We start from the raw sequence: 17,966 nt of genomic DNA, 5'->3' as shown, positions 1-17,966 counted from the left end.
TAGTAGAACACGTAGCAACTGTCTTTATTGAACACCAGCATTTCAGAAGGTAGGGATTTAACATATATATAGTTGAAAGCCTACAAGAAAAGTAATTTAAATATTTATATATATCTTTACAAATGTTCATGAGCGAGTCAGAGAGCTTGTGTCGGCTAAACTTGCGATCTGGGGAGTGTACAAAGATAGACATGCACAGGGAAGAGTAACGACGGCAACCGCAGAGTCACCTTTTACAAAATGGCTGAGTTGGACCCTTCTCTCTCTCTTTCTCTCTCTCTTTATCTCTCATCCACACTAAGACACGTTCACGCACACATTCACAGACACACCACAGTGTAGCCTAACCCAGGCAGTGGTGTCTTTCTCACATCCAGTAATGGTGTCTTTTTCTCTGTTGCCCACATGGTAAACACACTGGTTGCTATGGCACTGATTGTACGGTGTAAAAATAAGTCTGCTTTCGGTGGGGGGGGGGTTTAAGGGCTCTCACAGGTACAGGGGTGTGTGTGTGTGTGTGTGTGTGTGTTTATTTATTTATATATTGTTTTGCATGTATAAGGGTTTGGGTTAGGGTCATTGTACTTCAATTTAAACTGTTAAAAAAGTCTGGAAAGGGAAATTATTTCAATCAGATCGCTTGAGAATTTAAACAAAACTAGAAATATAATAAGAGATGTGTGTGTGTGTGTGTGTGTCTGTGTCTGTGTCTGTGTGTTGGCAGTTACCACCCCTGTCCTGGAAAACTGGGATGTCAGCATGTCCATGTTTACTTCCGGTTTTCAGAATTAATAAACAAACAAACAAAAGTCAAGGAAGAGTCACAGCCGTCTCCATTGCGTGGCTCCTCCTTATTATGATGGACACACACACACACACACACACACACACACACACACACACACACACACACACACACAACACACACACACACACACACACACACACACACACACACAAACCTAACCAGGATGTGTTCACACACATCAGGACGTCTTGTTTGGGACAGTTCAGTTTAGTGTTACATTTCAACATAAGATAAATAAATAACAATCAATATGAATTGTCCCAAAGAAGACAGTGGGAGTTAACAAATCCTTTCTGAGAGTGTGTGCACGCACACACACACACACACACTCCTAAATGCAGCGCTCCAAGGCACGGGGACCGGGTGGGTGGGGGCTACTCAGTCTTTTCTGTTTTCCCGTCTTTGCTCTGGGGCTCGGCTGTTTTCCGGAGCTGCGTCTTTTCCGAGCTGTTGTTAATCTGTTGGTCGGCGCTTGTTTTCCCGCTCGAGTTTTTGTCCAGGTAGTTGAGCATCTCACTCAGGACCGTCTGGAAGGTGCTAAGAGCTGCGCAGACCGCCGGCGTGCCGAACCCGTGAGTGATCAGACTGTCAGGGAGGAAGGGGCAGAAACAACCATCAGTACAAATGACAAACCTTTGTTTCATTCAGGTGCAAAGAGAAGAAAGAAATCAGTGGTACAGTTTGGGTTTGGAAGGAAGACTTCCTCAAGTAGTTCAGATTCCTTTTTTTCTCCTCAGTTTGTTCACCTGCAGAGAAACGTTCCTCCTTCTCTACATTATGGAGCTTCTAATCCTCCTAAAAGAGTGTCTTTAGTCGGGCTAACCCCTGTCAGAGCAGAGTTTCCTGTGATGTTCTAAATGCCGTTTCCTCCCTTTTTCTACAATAATTTATGGGAAACACTGTTTTAGCAAATTCTAGGCCGGAATATTGCCCGGTTTAAATATTGATTGATCGACAGAAAAATAACTGACAACCATTTTGATAATGGCTATGAAATTAAGTCATTTTTCAAGCAAAAATTACCTGATATTCTATTGTTCTACCGTCTCAGTTATGGGGATTTGGTGCTTTTCTTTGTCTAATGTAACATTAAACTGAATATTTTTAGGTTCAGGACTGTTGATCAGACAAAACGAGACATTTGAAGACTTCCCCTTGGGCTTTTAGATAATGTGATGGGCATTTTTTACTATTTTCTGACATTTTATAGATTAAATAATGAATCCAGAAAATAATCAATGAAAATAATCTTAAAGCGCAGCCCTAAAACAGATTTTGTCATACTTGATGGCTTTAAATCATACAGTGGACTCCCATGTGGGTATTTAAAGCGATCAACAGTCACAATCAAACATAATTTTTTTTATTTATTTGATTTTCCTAAAACAAAATCTACCAAATCTACTCTTAACGCACCGCACAGTTTACCCCACAATCTAATAATGGCACACATAGGAATCATGGCGTTAATTAAAACTAGTAAAAATGTAAAAGCACCACAAGACTGCAGGATAACAATAGAAGATATATAAAAGATAAATGGGCATAAACTCGGTTTTAAGAATCAATTTTCCTATATGATACTGGTTTGTCAGCCCTGTGAGATCCTCAGGCAGGTTCTTTCAGAGCTAAATGTCAGGTCACCTCTCAGCTCAGACCTTTAAAGCGTAACTCTCGCCAAAATGCAACCTAGAGTCTTTTTGTGAATATACCCGAGTCAAACTTTCGTCTAAAAGCAAAATTAGGACGGAAACGCCACTTTTAAGAGTTACTGTATTCTCGTTTTCAGTCAAATGGCCTTTTGAATGGGAGAGCTAGGGGCGCTACTATGATCGCATCAAAATCGCTATTTTTAAAACCCTAAGAAGGCTCGACACAACATGAAACTTTGCTCCAAGTATTAGCAGGGGCCATACACATGAACTCCAGCATTGAGAACATTGTTTGTGTACACAGAGTTTAATAAAAAGAAAGGTTTTGAACGACTCACTTTAGCAGTTGTTGTTTACGCTATCCGCCATCTTGTCAGTCAAAAAGAGTCGATCTCCGAATGCAACGTAACAGGGAGGAGAGTAAGCGATGGAAAGCTCCTAAAGCTTAGTTCCATATAAATGCACGGATAATTTGTTGTTTTGTCGTTAGTGAAAAACAATATTGACCTCGTAGTTGAAAAAGGAGCCTCACATAAGAATGACATTTCCTCTTATGGAGTCCGTTCATTCGCATTCGGAGATCGACTCTTTTTGACTGACAAGATGGCGGATAGTGTTAACAACAACTGCTAAAGTGAGTTGTTCAAAACCTCTCTTTTTATTAAACTCTGTGTACACAAACAATGTTCTCAATGCTGGAGTTCATGTATGCCCTGGTGATACTGAGAAAGTCATGTTGTGTCGAGCTCTTAGGGTTTTAAAATAGCGATTTGATGCGATCATAGTAGCTTCTATCTCATTCAACGCTAACCAAAAACGAAATACGGTCAATCTTAAAAGTGGCGTTTCCGTCCTAATTATGCTTTTAAACGAAAGTTTGACTCGGGTATATTCACAAAAAGACCCTAGTTTGCATTTTGGCGAGAGTTACGCTTTAAGCTGCTGTTCAATTTCTCATAACTGTGTTTCTGCAACTGAGCTCAGTTCGTATCTCTCTGCTGGGCGCTCTACAGTACATCTCCCTTTGGAGTTTTGATAAAACTGTGTGTATTCTGCTACGGATGACGCCATAGATGTGACATTTCTGCTAACAAGCCGCTCCTCCTCTGTCATTTGTGCCAATAAAAGGAACTGCACAGCTGAAGCTTTCGAAAATGGCAAAGCGGTCCGAGCCAAAACGGAGAGCCGAGCCGAGCTCTGCAAGAAATCTGTCTACACTCAGTCGTTTCAGTTGTTTATTGTGACTCTAGATTGGAAACGTTTAAAGAAATGTCCAGTACATTATTGTGTAAAGACCGTGTGTGTGTGTGTGTGTGTGTGTGTATGTGTGTGTGTTACCTGAAGTGTGTGAGGTGTCTCTGGATGTCCAGGTCCAGGATGGGGGTCGGTCTGGAGGAGCCCAGAGGAGAGCGGTCTTGGCTCAGTAAGTCCTGGAACTCCTTACAGATTTGCCTAATGGACAGAAGGAGGGAGGGAATGAGGGTTTACCATCTGTCCCCAACACAACCGTCACAATTTGTGTCTTTTTTTTCTTCTTTTCTTGCACCCATCCTCATCATTTTGGATCAACCCACACATGAATTCCTCCGAGGAAACAATTGAAGGAACACTACATGCAGGAGTGAGACAAGTCATAGTTGGTTTTCAACATTGGTCCAGGCTTTTTTTTTAGGTTTTATTCAGTGTTGAAACCATTGTATGGATCATGGAAAAATCTAACTTAGCAGTAACTGGAAAAGAGTGGTAGCCAGCCTGATCACCTAAGATTGTGATTACAATATCTTAAAATTCAAATACAGCAGATGCTCTATGCATGAAAGGTGTGTGTGTTGTTAGGAGTGGGAGATTGTCCTTTCCCCCCTACTGTGCATGAAGTTTTACATTCTCATATAATGCTCTTTCCTTAAACTTCTGTTTTCTTCTCGCTTGTCTGACTCTCACATAGCCAATACAACCACTCGTTTTCTTGTTGTTGAACACCTTGGTCCAAGCACTTTCCCTCAAGATAGATGGTTAATAGTAGGGTGATGAACTTAAGACTGTAAAGTGGCTGTAAATGGTAGAATAAGGTGTGGATGTTTTTTAAAATGCTCAATTTTCTCGATCCTGTTGTAACTCCAGAATCAATCGTGATTTTCAACTAAACTTATAGACTTGTAGACAAACGCTGACTTAAATCTATACCTTTTGACCTTTTTGAAAGCTATGAAAACCTTGACATCTGGAGAATTTCAGAAATAAAACCTCCTGTATCTTGCCGAGAAGTTACAAAAACAATTCAAGCTCTAAACGGTTCCAGTGTGTCTTCCAGTGTGCCAGTGTGTGTGAGTGTGTGTTTGTTTGTATTCTCACTTTGTAGCTAGGACCATTTTCTTGCGTGCGCTGGTTTCTTTCGGCTCACTGTGCTGCCTCGCCAAATGTTCCCCCACTGCCTTACTGGGAAACTCGGTCTCGCAGGTGTAGCCAAAGTCCCTCGCCAGGTGGAGCGCCTCACCTGAGCACGAAAAAAAAAAAAAAGACTTATATAACAAGTTGCTAAATGGATCAAATATGAAAATGAATGGAATATATCTGAAGGTATAACTCAAGTTTATTGGAAGGTGTTTTGGACAAAAGTCCCTTACCTTCCACCAGGGAGGTGAGCAGTGTGACGTTGGCAGCTTTCCTCCGTCCTGCCGGCAGGTTGAGGCCTAGACGGTCTAATTTCTCACGAAGACACCGGCCTCCATTCTTAGACTTCGCTCTGTGAAAACAGAAAATATACTGTATATATATATATATTTTTTTTTTATTTGATTTTTTTCATCACACTGTAATGTTTTAAGACCCAAAGAAAGAGTGAATATCTGGATCACATATCATCATCATTAATCATTTTGAACCAAAATACAAATAAAATCCTCTGGCCTCCTCATTCTGCAAATCAATGTGTGTTTAATTAAGTCTTGAAAGTAAGGATGGAAGAATATAGATTTGCTTTGATTTGACAAAGTCATGAAATTAAGCATAACATCAAAGAGTGTAAAATTAAAACATGTCAACTCGTTATATATTCAAATCTGCTTTCTTTACACATAGATATGGTTGCATGTCCCCTTGAGTTTCCTCTGTCATTGTTTGAGCATTTGTCTCTTTCTATACCCAAAGACGTTCTATTTTGGAAAACAGAGGAGCAATGGTCCCTGTCATTGCTTCATCTTTTTATGTCAAAATTTTAAAACCATATGTCCTTACTTCCTATCTTATAAAACTCCCGAAAGATCTATTTGGGATATTTGAATGGAAATGACTGAGGGGTTTCTGTCATTCTTTAACAAACCAGGTGTCCAAACAGGAGGCACAGTTTCACTTAAGATAAACTTCTCAACATTGATTTCGGTTCTGATACACACATCGCATCTGTTAGAATGAAGCTGTGTTGTTGGTGTGATTTATTCTACTCCAGATGAAGATCAACACCTTTATTTGCGCGTTTTTTTTCCTTCTTCTACTTTGTTGATGCCTCATCTTGTAGGTTCAGCCATATTCTCTCTCCTCCCCCTCCCCCCCCTCCCCCTTTCCCTTTCTCTCCGCCTCATCAATTATACAGTGCTGGCAACTCTTGCTTTCCTCTGGTTCCTCTGATCCTGGCATGCTTTGGCCTGGTCTCGCCTCCCTCTGGCTCCCTGGGCATGGCGGCGCGTGCAGCCCCGGCCCTCGTTCGCCTACAATAGTCTTTGTGGGTGCTACTTTAGATCCTCTGTTTCATCTGAAGGCTACGAAGACTCAGACAGCGCTCTCCAATGTTCACCTGCCAGATTTACGCTTTTAAGAAACAGGGTTTTCACGTTTAAAATTTCTCTCTCTCTCTTCAATATTATTTTGTTACAGGATATACAGGGGGTGGACAAAATAACAGAAACATTTTGATAATCTAATGCAATCCAAAGTAACAGTCCTGCAGTAAATCCACATTTGCCCAGTGACTTTGTCTACAAGTTGTTGATTTATACGGCTAGATTTTGTGTTGTTGGATTGTTCTTCCACCCTTTCACTACTTCACTACTACACTTGTATTCTTGTATAACCCTGCTGCTGCAAGATGTACTCAATATTTTCGAAGTTTTATGTCCTACATGGCCAGTGATCAGTGGATTTATTAGGACACACTTTAGGTTTAAATAGTCACCATACAATTGTTCCTCAAAGCACAAACGTGCTCGTTCAAAAGTTGTTTTAGTCGTGCAACAGAAAACTCAGATTGGACAGATAGTCTAGCTAGCTGTCTGGATTTACCCTGCAGAGATCTGAGGAGCAGTTAACCATAGCCCTCATAAATCCACCAGAGTTTAAAATGCCAACACAAAGAAAGAGGAAGGTGTAGGACATCTGGCCGAACTGAGGGACATCCGGCGAATCTTCTGCTGGCATCTGAACAATCCCCTAAATGAATCGTTGTCGATATAGACTAGCAACTAAATGTTGTTGTCTGCAAAATGCAATGGTTCTACATGGAGCCATAATGAGATGAAGTTTAAACAGTTACCATGTCAGCAGTACTAAAAGATCTAAAGGACTAAGTCATGTATTTGTTTGTATTTTGCTATGTTTTTGTATTGTGCTATGGACCATTTGTGTGTGTCCTGAATAAAGAATATGATGATGATGATCAACAAATAAGTACACTCTCTTTAATCATCGTATTTAAGTTTAGATCCATGAAAGAAGCTGCGATGAACCCTTGTTCTGCATCGGTGTACGGTCACATTTTTGTGTGTGTGTGTGTGTGTGTGTTTGTACTGACCTGCGCAGTATGCCGCCCAGTAGGGAGGCGTTGAGGCACTCTGGTGGGGACAGTCTTCTTTTCACCTCTGCGATGGTGACTTTGTACTTGGAGGTGGAGCTGAGCAGCGACAGTCGGCCCGGTACCGAGCAGAACAGATCTGTAGGATTCACCACACATGTCCCCCCTGCACACACACACACACACACACACACACACACACACACACACACACACACACACACACACACACACACACACACACACACACACACACACACAGACACAACACAACTTGTTACAACAAGGCTCAGCATGGATGAACAGCAGTACCCAAGGACAGTTAAAGGAATAGTTGGCCAAGAAATATAAATTGTTGTTAGTTTTGTTGTCTTAGTTGAAACAAGGTTGTCTCATTGTATTTTATCAAACTTGATATTTTTATTTTAACTCCCTTAAATTTGTCACACACAGTCCACATTTTACACAAATTAAAGATGCTGCCTATTTTGATCTTCGTCGATGTCCTGTGAAAACCACGTATCTCCAAAAATGTCACCTTTTCTTGAAATATGAAAAACAGCCCTGTTTTTATTTCCCCCAATGGATTATTCATCTCAAGAAGTCCACAAGTGTTTCATGGCACCGTAAATAAGCTGTGCAAAATAACTGCCTGTATGTCTTTTGAACATAGAAAGAAGTGAATCCATAACTGACAAAAGTATTTCCCTAATGATGCGGTGTCAAACATGAAGCTGAAATAATGCAGCACAACAGTGGAACCATTAAAAACAAAGAACTGTGGAGCTATCCAGCAGATTTCAAACCAATTGCTACTTTAGGTAAAGACTTTTTTTTAATTAATTAGTGGCGAATTGAACTTTGTACCTTTGGTACTTCTGTGTACTAATGCAATGTCTAATGATAGGTCAAAACATAATTTAACAGGAATGCTGACCTACCTATTGGCATGTTTTTCTATACATTGATATTTGTTTGTTTTTAACAACACAGATTATAAAACAAAAAACGTTATTTTCTCTTAACACACCGCTATTTTGGGAAAACCCCTATGTAGACATAAGCTTGAATGTCTCAGGGAAATTGTGCAGGCAGTTTTGTTTATTATTGGGTTTTATTATAATTATTTAGTTGCATTATGCCAATAACACCTTTGCAATTTTCAGTAATACTGATTTAAAAGTATATTAAAATAAAGACAACTTTCAAACTAAGATCCAGCTCTTCTGGATGTTCAGTTCCATTGGTTTGCATTTAAACATGCACACGCCCAAATTCTGTCAGTGCACTGACTGACTGCTTCCGCTTGTTTATACAATAAACAGCCATGATCTGAGGATTTATAGTTAAACATGTACTTTCCCATTTGAGTAGATGCTGATCAGTGAGTCAACAAAATGAGGAGGATCTTCTTAAATTCTGTAGAAATTAAATTAATTATAACAATGATGATAATGATGGATTTTACTCCATCCAAGAGCTGGACATGTTGACTGAAAACACAGTGCAAAGCCAAAGGCACTGAAAAGTGATTCTGGGGCTTCCTTTAGTTTGAGAGATATCTCCTTTTGTAATGAATTCTGCAAGTAATGAGAGGATGCTGCATTTTTTACAAGAGCAGCAAGAGACTTTTTCTTTATTTTTAGTGTAGGTGCTTTCAGGTCTGTACTGAATGTATCCAATACAAATCAATTTAGACCTTGAAAAGCCTTGACTAATATAAAATACATGTACATTTTTGTCTGAAAGAAAACTTATTCATAAAGGTATAAATGTATCCTCAACCCTGAAAAAGGGTGGCTTTAGCTGTGTACAAACTTTGCATGAGGTCTCCCTGGTTCTTATTTGTAATATTCAAACGTATCAGGACATACAAGTTATTAAAAAAAATATATATCTGAGCAAACAGGAAGTCTCTTTGCTCGGTGCAGTAATGTAAAGTGTCAGTGCAGCCAGTGTGCAGTATGTACTATTCACAGTGAATAAAAATAGCCTGCACAGGAAAAATTCTCAACATTTCAGCTTTTCCACTTTCATTATAACGTGAAAATTATTTATCAAATGTGATATATTTATATTTGCTACCTTTCTTTTGTCACATGCAGTATGCTAATCCACATTTCTGTTTACACTGCCTCAAATACTTGCCTCCAAACCTTAACACAAATTAAGGATGCAGCCTATTTTCATCTTTACACATCAAAACCATGCATCTCCAAAATGTCACCTTCTCATGAGCTGAGAAAAACAGCTGTTTCCAGCATTGTGACAATACATTTGTTCAGATAATCCAATGGAATTTTAAATGGCGTACGTAATTCAAGAACATTAAAGGAAATGTAATCCTTTAGTTTATCTGAACAATTTAGCAAAAAATGAAGATGCATGTTTTTCACTGGATGTCTGCCTGGTTCACAGCCTTTACCATCCTTGTACACTCTTCACAGTAGAGCTGTAAACGATATGTTCAAATATGATTTTAATCAAAACTTAAACCAGAAAAGGTTTAAGTTTAAAAACACATAGGCTCATAAAAACACATAGGCTCAAGTACACTGTATTCAATCACTACTGGTGAGATCAATGTGTTTTGCTCAGCACTTCATCAGACTCCTCTTCACTAGTTAAATATTAATTTTTTTTTTACTATGTACATATATTTATATTTCTGTTCCAGCTCAATATTTGTCTGTATGTAAGACAAGTATGCTGTGATCTACAACAAACCCTTCCTTTAATCACCTTCCACCAATCACCAAGTTGATTTCATTGTGTACTTGAGGCTCCTGAGTGTGTGAATAAATGATTGTGGTTGTGATAGGGAATGCTCTTTCACATTATTAATTGCATCTCAATCAGTGTTGCTGCATCCTCCTGGAATATATCGACTGCTCTGAGTAGGCCTATTATTATTAAACTTTCACTTGAACTAACGTCCCAAGCAGCTGAAACGCAAGGTTTCTGTCTAACTGTAGGCTATATTCTATTATTCATCTGCCTCATTATCAAATCTAACAGCAGGGTGTGTCGCTTTGTTATTAGGCCATGCTGGATATAATGGAATGAAGAAAAGGATGCCGTTTAGGCCGAATAGAACAACGCTGCAGGCAGGGATTGGCTGCACATGCCAATCTTTTCGGGGCAATGGGGACAATTTGGCCACTGACTAAGCCTTATATGTGAGCAACTGTAACCCATGTTTTAGCTCTAAGAATCTATTATTCACAATCAGTAGAAATGTGCTAGTTTCGTATCATTTCTCCGGCTGCAGGAAGGCACTTAGACCGGCAGCTTCAAAAACATGTCATCCAGGTTCAGCACCATGGACAGCAGCTTCCACCTTTCATTTCAGCACCTGGACAGCGACTCGTGCACCACAGCACAACTGTGACATCATCGTGGTGTGGTAACAAAAGCCTGTTGTACTCCAGCGGGCAGCACTTTGTACCAGGCAGTGTGGGACTTGTATTTCACTCAGGCTGTCAAAGATGGACGATTGTAGGTCGATGGAATCGATTGATACTATTGGTTAAGCTTAAACTCGTGTGTGTGCGTGTGCGTGTGTGTGTGCGTGTGCGCGTGTGAATGTGGTGTGCGCGTGTGAAGTCCGGCTAGTCTGTGTATATGTGACACAAACCCGGCAGACCTGTCTGTCAGACTCAAGCACTCTGACAGGGGCGCGCGTCTCTGAAAGCCGCGGGTTCACATCATATTAATTCCCCTAAAAATGTTTTGATTCAAAGTAGTTTGTATTTTATGTTGCCAAGGGCAATCGAAAAGAGCTATTGCCGGTAGTGCAGTCAGTGGAGCGCGCGGGCCCAGAGGCGATAACGGTATTTAAGCAACGGAGAGTAGCCTCGGGCTGCGGCGCGAGCGGCGGGCGGGATCACACGCGGAATCAAACGCCTTTTACGAGTTTGCCACGAAAATTAAAGAAAAAGAGACACGGGCCAAATGTCATTCTCCTCATATTTTAACAACAATGTTTATAGCTCCAAAGTAAGCCAGCCAATGTCTTGACAGAAAAGAGAGGCGCGTGCACGGGCTGCGGTGGCGGGAGCGCGCGCGCCTGACAGATCAGCTTGATCTGTGAGTCTGCTGTTAGAGCTGAACGGGAAAAGGGATAGCAGGGTGATTAAAAACACGGACGACTCCTCCTAAGTAGGATCCGCGTTTCTTGAGTGATTTTCTTTTGAAAAAGGTTATGTGAATATTCATGCCGCCAAAGCCGCAGTCAGAAAGAACAACATTAATATGATCTCGGCTGAATCCGGGGCCCCGCTCGGCATTAGCATATCAAAGCGTCCGCCCGAGGCGAGAGAAGCTATCGATACGGGAGCGGGAGGTAAAGCAAAGATTATTGGTTGTGATGGTTGCAGCGGCTGATCTCAGGGCCAAATACGGCGCACCATTAACCAAAAGTGATAGCGAAGGGATTCCCGCGTCAATCCGAGAGAAAAGCCCCAACACCTAGGCAGAGCTGATGAAAAATTAAACCCGAGACACAGCCTGAAAACTATAGCCTAGTCCAGACTAAGAAAAAAAAAAACACACACACAAAAAAACAAACAGGCGTTGATAAACCTAAAGGTTGTTAAAACCCAGCCTCCACATCAAGAGTCAACCTGAGCCGCCTCTACGACTCAGCATTTAAAGGCTATGGATTCATTCTACTGTCTATGTCTAATGATTAAACAGGGACATGTGAGAAACAACAACTACTGCACTACAAAAACATATAATTATCCCTGCGATATGGTTTACATTTCAGCCCACAGATAAATACACAAGAGAAAGAAAAAAAAAATAATAAAATGAAATTGAATTTGCCCAGAGGCAATTAAATGTGGTTGAGCAGCCAAATTAAAATGATATCCTAGATTGCCCCCTTTAGTTTCATGTAATTCTCTAGGCTTATATGAACGATAGTTTCTGTTACCACATTGAACTGAATTGGATTTATTAATTTACAATAGCCAGAATAGACCTATAATTAAATTGGTAGACGTTTAGTTTCTTAAATTAAGCTTCTTAAATTAAGCCTCGCATCCGTTTAAAGTCCTATTTAAAGTCTGTAAAATTGTGGTTTATAGACTAGGCCTATACTAAAAAAGTGGTAGCAAAAATAAGGGGCTATTCCTTGAGTATCCTTGTTTTCCTATTTAATTATTACAGGTGAGAGATATTATCATAATAGCAATGTTTGGGGATTATGATGATATTATGATCTTAAAAACAGCATGAATATTACATTATATACATTTTTTATTAAATCTAAATAAAAGTCTAAAATAGCCTACAGGTTTGACTTCAAACAGGAAGTGCCTGTTGTACTATTGTGTGTAGGCTATAATATATCAAATATAGGCTACATCTGAGGGTGAGCCTAGTAAAGTCAAATCAGTGCCATATTAATGACTTTGTTGACATTTTAATTTCCTGGAAAAAAAAAATAACCTCAAAGACGATGTTTAAAGTGACTGGGAAAACCCCCTCCGTAGGTGTTGAGTGACAGTCCATTTCATACTGGAAATGGGAAGCACCGTGTCTGCGCGTGTACAGTGTGTTAGTGTTTAAATAGGCGAGGAAACGGGGCCGTTCCTGCTGTAACATGTTGACAGCAGACAAGAGACGAGTGTTCCGCCTGTTTGTCTGTCTGTCTGCTCGCTGTCGTGTCGAGCTGTGAGTGTTCACGGCCTCCGGTACAACAATAGAGAGAATAAACGGGGCCTTACCTCTCCGGATGACGCCCCCTTGGCCGTTCAGCACGAGCCCACACTGCGCTTCCACGGAGCCCTGCGGAGAGACGCACTCATTAGGACGAGAAGGCAGGGGAAATCACTTCACCCAGATTTATATATATATATATATATATATTATTTTTTATTTTTTTTACACTGCTGGAGCATAGTTCACTGTGAGGCTACAGGAACACCTGAAATTAATGACTTTTCGTTTTTCTTGGGAGCTGTTATGCTTTTATGGACATCCATTTACAATGACATAGATAGATAGATAGATAGATAGATAGATAGATAGATAGATAGATAGATAGATAGATAGATAGATAGATAGATAGATAGAATCTTTCAGAGGAGAATGTTCTCTGAAAAAATCTTAGCGAAATGAAACTAAGGCCATACAATTAATGCAATATCATAATAAAGCTGTACATTTCAACATACATGTAATGATAATAGCAGCACTGTTGATGATAGAGATCCCCATACATAGGGTTACTAAATGATCCTTAAGGCAACCCAGTCCTATATGTCCTGTAAAGCCCATAGATCAGCGGTTCTTCATTTGGCTTGTATCCAATTAAAACACTGACCTGTTGTAATGTGTTTAAATACAGTAGGGTGTTAATGATCTACCCCTCTCAGGTTCTTTCAGTTGAATCATTTTTAGAAGGTATTAAATATAGCATGTCGCAAAAAACCTTAGACTATAAAAAGTAAAAAAAATAAATAAATAAAAAATACATTTGTGCAGCAGAAAAAAAATAATTCTACACCATTCATCTTATGACTCCTCAAATGTATCTTGCGACTCCTTTGGGTGGTCTCGACCCACATGTTGGGAACCACTGCATATAGATCGTAGGTTACCGTAAAGTTTGGCAACCAGAGCTTACACATCTCACCTCATAGCTTCTAAACATAGGCCCTGTTGCACGCCCTTTGAACTATACTCCAGAGCTCGAACCCTTTTTGTTAGAAAGTGTATAGACTACGTCACTTAGCAGACTTTGAGTAAAATTGAGGGCGCGGTAAAAATAAAGGATGCAGCTCACGGCTCACCCAGAAACGAGCTTAATTTGAAAGGCTTCGGGCTATAAGCGAGGACAGCACAACTCGTCCGGGCTGAGAAAAAAGAGCACACGTGTTTGTTGCAGACACCAACCTGTTGGGGATCACTCTGTAGCATATAGGCTACACACAACAAGCAGCCTATATGTAGGCTATGGAAACCTTTTACCGCCGCCATTTTGGTCCAGTTCAGACTCGCGTGCTATCAACAATGTCATCAAGAAAGGAGAACACGCGCTTTTATTCAGAAAAAACACTTAATCCCCCGTGCGAGCCTCGAGGCCTGGCCCACGCAGAACCCTGATTAAAATAAACTGGGAGAGAAAAGGAGCTGGTTGTAGTTCTTTCTTAACCAGCTCCTGCTCTGTTTCTTTTCTTCTTATTCCGAAGCTAAAGTGATTATAAAATCAATATACAAAACGCAGAGGTCTTGCATGAATTAGCTTAGTGACGGGAGAAAGGTGTGGCAGCTGCTTTTGTTCAGCATGAAAATCTCTTTAACGCGCTCAAAGATGCGACCGGGCTGCGCGAGACCATAGGCGCATCTGTTCCGTCCATACATCCGCCTCGCGCGAGCTCAGGTTCACGAGCCGTTTCTTTCTTTTTCTCAATAAAGGGTCAAACCTGTGCTCTTTTCAAGTGCCAGCGGCTTAAGATAAATATAGTATTTGCTATAACAATCAACTGCGAGCCTCTAGGTTTGGAATTAAAATGAAATGAAGGCAACGTAGCTACTTGCACTCTTCATTTTAGACTACTATAATTTAACAACAAATATTACGTAGAATAAATATTATCACGGGATTCAAATTATTAAATTCCACGTAGGCTACAAAACGTCTAAAAGTAATCCATGGTGAAAGATCAATAAAAATAATAATCATGCAGGAACAATTATAATTCTCTAAATGTGCTGCAATATTTTGTGACAATTCACAGCAGTCTATTTTTTTTTTCTCATTTAAAACACATTATAGTCCGGTTACACTGCCACACCCTTTAAATAAAGTAAAATAAATTAATTTAAAGAAAACTGAATTATTGTTATGAAATATGCCTATAAGAAATACATTACTGATTATTTACCGTAATAAATAATAATAAATAATACCGTAGCAAAAATGTCGATAAAAGCGACTCGATCGAGCTGGACTTGAGTGGAGTTGGTAAATAGTTAACGCGACTGAAATGATGTGTCGCTGTGTTAAATTGTGTTTAACTAAGAGAGACGCGTTTTAAGCAGCTCAGATGTCCCTGCATAAGTAACAAAGTTGATTGACGTTAAGTCGGTAATTGGATAAACTACGGTGCTTTATGGTGCTCGAGCTGGGCATTGTGCCCTGAACCCCCGATCCGTTAATCCGCCCTTTACCGGAGAATAGAGCAACCAGCGGCTTTTCTTTGCCTCAACAGACAGCCGGACACACACACACACACACACACACACACACACACACACACACACACACACACACACACACACACGCGCGCGCACACACACACACGAACCGTGCGAATCCGTTTTCATCTCGGCCATTTCTTTACATCGAAAAGAATTATGTAAAATATGGGTCTCGTATGTTTCTGGAAAAATAAAGGGCGGATTTCACAATAGGATTGTATAGACTGCCAGTCAATTAACCTTTAGAAACAGGCCTTCCTTTCAGAGGCGCTGCGCCGGGTGGACTTGACATTTAGGCTACTTAGCCTGTTGTACAGTCACGTTTGGTTTGGCAACAAAATTATCTCAAGATGAAATCCAATATTATTTACTCCAAAGTAGGACAGAGTCACCGGCGGGGCATAACCTACGGGCCAAATGTTATACAGCATTGTCAGTGTCAGAGACAACAGACAGATGAAGCAGACAGGCAGACAGACAGACATCTGGCGCTGTCTTTCTGTTCAATATTTTTTGGAATTGCTGTGTTGCTGGTACAATAGGGGGAGGAGGGGGGGGGGTTCAATAGTAGGCCAGTAGGGCAGGGATACTGGGCCTTGTGGCAGCCATAAGGCTCTGTATAGTAGCCTACTATTATCATATTATGGAACAGTGGTGATAAACCAGGAAGGAGAAGCCGAAGGAAGGGGAAATAAAGGGGTTACAATAAGGTGACGCGAGACTGTGAATTAGCGGGGAAAGAGTGATGGAGGCCTCCGGTACCTGCAGGTCGTCTGATCCTGACGAAGGGAGACCCAGGCCGCCCCCGGGCAGCAGCCTCTGGTCCGGGTGGTGCATACCGACGCCGTAGGCCTGGGAGCCGTGTGACGTCATCAGCGACAGGTCATGGCGCCGGTAAGCGTCGAGGCAGCCCAGCTCGCGCCGCTGCTGCTCGTCCAGGCACGAGGACTTGAGGGCCGAGCGCGCATTGTGCAGGTTAATGAAGTCGGCGGGCTCTCCGTGGTGGATCTGCTGGTAGTACTGGCCCGAGTGCAGCGAGTTGAGCCCGTAGGCCTCCGGGGCCACGGCCGGGTGGGAGTGCTGGAACTCGTAGTGGAAGGACTGGTGGTGGAGGGGCGTGTACTGGTGGTTGGCCGAGAAATAGGGCGAAGCGAACTCCGTCCCTGCCGGCGCCGGGTAGGTGAGCGGGGAGGAGGAGGAGTAGGCGACCGAGGAGTTGGCCACGGACTCCAGGCACCCGAGCTGCATGAGCCGGTAGCTGTTTGATCCGTCGTGACGTATCTACAAGATAATAAAGAGACGGGGAGATATATGAGCCGTGTCATTTAGCATCAGCCGGTGTCTCCTCTCTCTGCCTCCCAAACACACTCAAAAACACAACTCAAACACTCAAAGCGTTTTTTTTTTTCGTTTTTTTTTCTTCTTCCACTTTAAACCACCTGAAGGAGATGTCATTTCCACACGCCCGGGAGGGGAACGAACGCACGGCAACAGGAGCCATCGGTATTTTCTCCCCTCCATTTGGCATGCCTGTCACTCTCCTTGCTACGCTTTAAAAGCCGTGCTGTTATATATTATTATTATTCCCGAGCTGTTGGCAAATTTACTGTCCCAGCTCTCTCGCTCGCTGTGGATGAGAGGTAAGCAGAGTGAGACACAGCGCAGTGTTCCGCCCTAACATGTTCTATAATCACACTGTTACCGGCTCACACACGAGCCTCATTTGCTTCCACACACTAATAAAAAGCCCCGTTTTTACCGGCAGCTGCAGTGAGATGTACGACTCATTTCTCCCTCCATGCATAGCCTATTATTATTTTTTTAATCCATGCAATACAGTATGCTATATTCCAGTTAGATACTTCTTGAGAGCAGATCTATGCTGTCTCGAAATGCCTCCGTAACTCAGTTTAAACCATTTTATTCTACTACCAGCCTTCTATAATTTCATAAATTAGAGGATGTTAAGTAAATACAGTAGCCTACCTCTGCGTCGTGGACAAGTCCGGGGAAGGTCGCTGACATTGTGCTTTCTCCAAAGTAAACCTTTTTTTTTTTTTTCCTCCGCTCTCTGGCCCGATCGAATAATAATAAAAATGCGTTAAAATCCTCAAAAAGCGAGAGAAATGGAAAAGTCCCCTCTCGCGCTCTCTCGGCAACGGCAGAAAGCTGGCGGAACGCGAGCGTCTCCCCTCTGCACGGACGGGGCTGGCTCACGGATTTTGTACTTGCAGGGTATTTCTCGGCTGATGTCGTAGGTCCCTTGGTAATATAGAAGTTTTGAAAATTAAGCATCAGCACTGAGGAATGGGAGGACAATAGACGGAGCGGAGCATCCCAGGAGACAAGGAATAAATATTGTATCTTCGCCCTAATAAGGAACCAAGTGCTTCTTTCAACATTTTCTACGCTTTTTGTGGACATTTTCCTTTTTGAGCCGTTTGTATTTTCACAAGGTCTTCTGCTCGGCTTTCGTCGTGTTATTATCGTTTTATTTTTTTATTCACAT

The 17,966-nt window shown here is 41.5% G+C and overlaps 1 protein-coding gene across 1 annotated transcript; it reads right to left on the bottom strand.

Moving 5' to 3' along the window:
* On the bottom strand, positions 1 to 17,707 carry tfap2d (transcription factor AP-2 delta (activating enhancer binding protein 2 delta)). Its single transcript, XM_039781022.1, has 8 exons — positions 17,444 to 17,707; positions 16,220 to 16,738; positions 12,979 to 13,039; positions 7,244 to 7,409; positions 5,085 to 5,203; positions 4,813 to 4,954; positions 3,799 to 3,912; positions 1 to 1,393 (listed from the first exon to the last, which is right to left on the bottom strand). Exons 1-8 carry the CDS (start codon positions 17,480 to 17,482, stop codon positions 1,183 to 1,185), a joined length of 1,371 nt encoding a protein of 456 aa, XP_039636956.1. The 5' UTR covers positions 17,483 to 17,707; the 3' UTR covers positions 1 to 1,182.
* Positions 17,708 to 17,966: the final 259 nt, after the last annotated feature.

The sequence above is a fragment of the Perca fluviatilis genome, chromosome 18 (genome assembly GCF_010015445.1).
Source record: "Perca fluviatilis chromosome 18, GENO_Pfluv_1.0, whole genome shotgun sequence".
NCBI classification, from domain to species: domain Eukaryota; kingdom Metazoa; phylum Chordata; class Actinopteri; order Perciformes; family Percidae; genus Perca; species Perca fluviatilis.
The sequence above is the reverse complement of the archived record's forward strand: the minus strand, read 5'-3'. Positions and strand labels throughout refer to the sequence as shown.